The sequence below is a fragment of the Harpegnathos saltator genome, unplaced genomic scaffold (genome assembly GCF_003227715.2).
Source record: "Harpegnathos saltator strain DR-91 unplaced genomic scaffold, Hsal_v8.6 scaffold360, whole genome shotgun sequence".
NCBI classification, from domain to species: Eukaryota; Metazoa; Arthropoda; class Insecta; order Hymenoptera; family Formicidae; genus Harpegnathos; species Harpegnathos saltator.
Window position 1 is genome coordinate 174,703 of NW_020230162.1, and position 6,000 is coordinate 180,702.

Below are 6,000 nucleotides of genomic sequence, written 5' to 3' on the forward strand. Positions count from 1 at the left end.
TAATTAGCATTTCAGATCGACGAGCGGCGAATACGAAAATTTTCGACAGATACCCGGATAGAAGAAAAGAATGATTTTTGGACTGTGGAAAAGAAAAATTAACGCCACCTCTTATGGCCGAGATGGAGTAACCGACGAAGAACGGAAATTGAAAGGAGATATCAATTACTTGAAAAATAACGCACGCACACGCGGATTGAGGGCGAGATGAGAATATAGTTTCCTCGGAAGGGCCAAACAAATTATGCCGCAACCACGCGCGAGCGGCGAAAGAGCACGATCCGGTCGTAATCGGTCGGAGGAAGCGTGGAACGGCCGCTTCCTTCCTCTTTCCGCGGAGTGTCTTAACCGGTCGGCGTCTTTAATCGTGAGGCCCGATAAACATATCGAAATTATGATGAAGGATCGGCGTATCCTGCGCGCTCGGTCCCAGCTTTGCGGTCGGTCGCGGCGGAAAGGAGCCTGCTCTCCCACTCCCCTGCACGTGCTTCCTCTCTCATTCTGCTTCTCAAAACTCGGAGAGAGCCCGCTTCCTCCACTTTTAATTTTCAAGCGCGGCTAATTATGATTTACGGCAACATCGGCGCAACATCCTGATCGCTACGCGAGATACCGCCCGCAGGATATTCAAATGCGATGAATATTGCTCGCTGCGATAAACGGCGCACGAACGACGAGAGAAACGGAGAAAAGGAGACGGGAGGTCGCGAGAGGTTGAAGAGAAAGAGAAACAGAGAGAGAGAGAGAGAGAACAAGCGCGAGTGCGCGTGTAAAGGATACGGAGAAAGGATTCCTAGTAGCCTATTCGGTATGCACGATGAGCAGTCAGCCTTGTACACACCGCATCCTTCCTCCCACCTCTCCCCAAAGGATGTATAGGTATCCTTGCGCGTGGATCGTTCTGTGCCGAATCGCTCGTCGGAGTATTTAAAGCCCGGCGGGATAATTCAATACGGGACCTGAACCCTTTGTGTCCCCGCGTGTGTTTGGAAAACATAAGTGATCGGCACTGTCACAATACGTCCGCCATGATTTAACTCCCGCGAGGAAGCCGAGAGAGAGAGAGAGAGAGAGAGGTGTACGACCGGTGCCTTCGCCGGAGGGGCGCGCGCAGCTGATACTCCATTCCAGAAATTCGCCTTCGCGCGATTCGATAGGCCCTGGCGATATTTTTCGCGAGCGTATTTTCGTCTCGCGCCGCTGTTTGTCACGTGTTGTCGCGGCTCTCTTTTTCTTTATTTACGAGCCGTGTTAAGGGCTCGTTCGTTTCTTTCCTTCTATCCATTCATTCGCTCCGAACTCATGCAGCGAAACGAAAGAAAAGTGCAAAGAGTCACTTACTTTCTCCGCTCGTTTCTTAGTAGGGGTAGTTGTGCCGCCGCTGGGTCTGCTCGGAAGATCGGTTTCGCTTGCCATCCGATTGAAACGTTGCATTCGCTCACGAACGCTCAACTGCTCGGCCGACCCTGGATTCGTCGGGGTCACTTCATCTTCCTGCAATTCGAAAGTCACAATTGTAGAATTAGATATTGAGATGGAATCTGCGTTATTTATCAGACACTTGCCTAGTCGACATTTTTCTTCCGTATTAACTTTATAATTACTAGCATCGATGAATCGTCGTCATTCGACTATTTCGATCAATGTTTCTTGTTTTATAAAATAGATGTAAGCACAGGTTGATGAGTAAATAAAGATTCACAGAGCTATAATTTTTTATCATATCAGATAACGAATTGTGAATGAGTAAATTTAAATTTTGATTTCGGCATTTGCTAATTCTCGGTGAATTCAGGCAATGTCCATTAATATCCGAAGCCTCTTGTATAATAAATGAATTTGCACACCTAGAAATGTACGATATGCCAACATTTCAGCATCCTAGTTATTCTCGCTTCAGCATTCTGCTTTATCGTGACACTGTCATTTGCGCAGATGCAATTCAATCGGGACGTTAACTTACGCGATAGCGACGCGAGAGCCCGATTAAATAAATAAATATTTCAAGAATCAACGAAACATCTCGATCGCCTGACGTCATTTTTAACGAACTCGCCTATCTTTGTATCACACGAGAGTATACGTCGCTCAATGCCTTAGAACGTACTTCACGTACACTCCGATCATGAAAAACTACGGGACATGTGGCGATATCAAAACAACATGGACGAGGATTTCGCTCATTGTCTTCGCTCGGCGACCTACAGTCGAATGATCAAAACAAATCGAATCTTCGAGACGGTTAATGTTATTCCCGTATATCATGTTCCGAGTCTGTGCGAGCGATCCGCATATCCAAATATACATGTGTAGATGCTTTAATTAACATTCCGCCGGGTGATTGAAATATCAAAATACTTTTTTTATTTCTGTCATCTTAAAATATTTAATCTCGTCGAAGAGATCGTCTTTTCGATGTCACGTAGTTTAACATGCGTTAACAAATTGCCATATCTACGAGCCTGTCAGTATACAAACAATCGTCAAACAGACCATGACGAAGCAGTGAGAAATAGGATACTGAAAAAGAAAGTCAAGGCAACGGATGTAAGGAACTTTGTAAATTCCCAGGTATGCCCAGACGTTTGTTGTAAAAGTGATGTTTTCATTTAAACGGACATAACCAAGGATAACGTGATTTAAGTTGGTAAATTTAAGTAACTTAAAACAACAGTAATTATATTACAGCTGCAATGATGTGATGAATAATACATCGAAAGGCAAAAACTTGTAAAGTTATTTTTCGTTTCTCTATTGGCCCTTCAAGGTCAACTTTGAATTTTGTTGAATCGATTGTTTGGTAAACTGATACAAAAAGAATTTTGTAGGGTTTGAATCAATGTAGAATATTTTCACTCCAATTATCCACATTTCGTGCACATAATTTTAGAATTTTGAAATTATTATTCCATAGTTCTTTATTCTCTTTCTACTTTATTATAATTATCTATTATTTATTATAAGTAATTATCACTATCACACACAACATCGAAACAAATCTCGATATATAAGATATTGCCATTTATTAAAAAAAAAATTTACTATCGTGTCACAAATATTTCAATCGACAAAATATTTTATTTTATTGCTGGTATATACTATAACAAGCTCTGTGCGTATTAATCTCTCTTTAATCTCTGCTCTGCACGAAATATGATTCATTGCTTCCGCATCGAATGATAAAGTACGTGACGATATATCGTTAACGTTTGCGTACATTCGCCGCGACTTGCAGCAACAACGAGTTAATTCAAAAGAACATTGCAACATAACCTTTCCGCGCACGCACACAAACAATCTGTGCAAACTTACCTTTATGACGGCTTCCGAGGAGCCCCTTGCATTCTTCTCGATGTTCTCCTTGTTCTCGAGTTTGAGCTTGTCCTGACTTTTGCGACGCGGTGGGACCGGAGGTGACGACACCGACGCACTGGGTTCTGAATGATCAGTCGCGCCATATTCCGAATTACTGTTCTTTCCGTCGTCTTCGCGGGTGGTCAGGTTAGATGCCGTTTGACCCTCCTCGTAGCTCGCTTGCGAATTATTTGACGTCGGACTAAGGGGTGCGGGAGGAGGCGGTCGATAAGGTGGAGGTTCTCGTAAAGGAGAAAGGGGAACAGCTAAATCGGGAGTGCTAATCGAAGGAGGTGAGCCCACTTGCGGGGGGGATGAAAGGTCCAAGGAAACCTGCCGGTATTTCTTCTTAAGGACCAGATACTTTTCGCCCTGCGGAAACGTTCACTTTGAGAACACCTCACGCGAGCGATTCGACAAGACTGACGCGACACTTCACTTCGCACGACGCCGAATTCGATCCAATTTTGCCCGACGAACAAAGCGCGCGACAGACTAAATACGCGCGAAAATTATCGCGGCAATGGCGGATCCGGAAACGACATCTACATACGGAAGCACCGTTCGCGCGTTTGAAATTGCGAGCTGATCGCGCGCCGCGTAGCCGAGCCGGCAACGTCGCGCCGCGCAACAAGTCGCTCTCGTCGAGAGGCGAGAAGGAACTGCGAGCCCATAACCTACCTCCTCGTTCTTTATAGTGGCCAAGATGTTGACATACTCCTTGAACCGATTCCGCGCCTCGACTGTAAGGAGAAAACGTACGTTGCACTGTGTTGTGTTTTGCGTAGCTGCGGGCTCGGGCGAGCCGCTCGTATGTTTACATCAGGTCGGACACACATACGCGTCTCACGCAGAGGACGCAGCTTCGGCGTCGCGAACGCGATTGTACCTCGCGGACATTCAACCCACCTCGCGTCTCCGGGTCCGTGAGGAACCGCTTGAAATGCTTCACGAGGTCGTGATTGCGCGTCGTACCGCCATTCTCCAATAAATAATTCCGAATCTCCTCGAGCGACAACTCACTAGGCGACGCCATCTTGGTTTGACTGACAGTCGCGACAGTGCCGCGGACGGCTGCCTGCGAAGCGAAGTGGCCCGTCGGTAACGACGGACGCTGCAGATATCACGTAGGAATCAAGGAATAGACATTCCGTCGTCCGCAGGGAAAACCCAATGCGCGGTTTTTACAATGTTTCCGTAACTGTCAACATTTATGTGTGAGATAGGAGCGTTGCGTGACAATGCGAATCGCGAGAAACAGTTGAATAATAATGAGTAATAGTCACGGTCGAGCGATCCCGAGCCACCTATCTGCGCGCATAATTATACGCGTACAATTAGAACTGTTTTCATGTATATACATATCGCTATTTCCACTTGACGGGAAGATTTATCTCGCCGATTGTGCCCGACAAATAAATGATACATACTAACCAAAATTGTCGACAAGCGTAAAGAATATCGTGCGCGTACATCTTTAATGGCCGCGAGGAGTATCTATCGATGTTGGCGCATTTGATGAGATATTTTATTCAGCCGCGTAAATAGACGATTCTCGAAACCTTTTAGCGGCGTGTCACGTTATTCCACGGATTTCCAACGTTCGGAGGAGACGCGGTCCTCGCCGGCCGGCCAGCCGGCCGAATTAAATAGTGTATTTCAAACGCGCCGGCACATATTAATGGAGACGGTAACAACGCGCGCGCGGAGAGTGCATTTAACGCTTCCCGCCGTAAGCTCTTTACGATCGAGGATCAAAACGCGCGCGACACGCTTTGGGGCCAGACCTTTTTACCAGACGTTCAGGCGAAATCGTAATCTGTCCCTGCCACCGCTGGCGTGAGCCACCGCCCGGAACATGCGCCTCTATATTTATTCAACGACCAATTAGTAACAGACACGATAAATTCCGACTTAATTTACGGTCTACCATAATTTTCCTTGTACTTTTAAGAGTGTTCCGTGAGAGAAAATATGAAAGAGAGAGAGAGAGAGAGAGATGCTTGTTTACACAAAATCGGTCTCTTGCGTGCATCCCGGGCTTCTATTTAAAAATCGACACGCACGTCGATCGTCGCAGATATTAATTAACAAGAGAGAAAGTCCGAAAAACGAATCGCCGCTGTACTGTATCGCGTTCTCTCTCCCTCTCTCTCTCTCTCTCTCTCTCTCTCTCTCTCTCTCTCCCCCTCTCTGACTCATATTTGTGTGTCGTCCGACTTCATAAATTTTAATACATCGTTATGAGTACACATTGTGGATACTATCATTATATCTCGCCGCTGTATTTGCACACATACGTAATGAGCTGTCGAACATAAAATTAGAGAATATCACGATATATATTCACTTCCTGCAGCCTAAGGGGTTAAAAACTATTACACAGCGCCGTGTACACCGACGAATTCTCGTTAGCTGTACAATCACGCGCCTGCAACACGACGGTGGGGTTCTTATTAACAGCGCCTCATAATTAAGAAAACGACCTTACTAATCACCCTCGATATGTAGAAATACACGTAAAACCGATGGCGGAGGGAGGGCGCGAGAAGGGCGGGCATGCGTGCAGCACGCAGGGCGCTGCACGCGTATGTGTGTCCGTGGACCGGAAGCGAGGCGGTGCCTTTGTAATTAAACCCCCTTTAT

At 46.1% G+C, this 6,000-nt stretch overlaps 1 protein-coding gene across 1 annotated transcript in view; it reads right to left on the minus strand.

The window, feature by feature from the left end:
• LOC105188629 (uncharacterized) overlaps positions 1-4,424 on the minus strand; it is a 109,301-nt gene extending 104,877 nt beyond the window's left edge. Inside the window, exons 1-4 of the mRNA XM_025300401.1 lie at positions 4,264-4,424; positions 4,036-4,097; positions 3,313-3,726; positions 1,342-1,494 (exon numbers count right to left, since the gene is read on the minus strand). Of these exons, the coding sequence (XP_025156186.1) occupies positions 1,342-1,494; positions 3,313-3,726; positions 4,036-4,097; positions 4,264-4,390 (756 nt within the window). The 5' untranslated portion in view covers positions 4,391-4,424. The remainder of the gene's footprint in view (positions 1-1,341; positions 1,495-3,312; positions 3,727-4,035; positions 4,098-4,263) is intronic.
• Between the last annotated feature and the right edge of the window lie 1,576 nt (positions 4,425-6,000).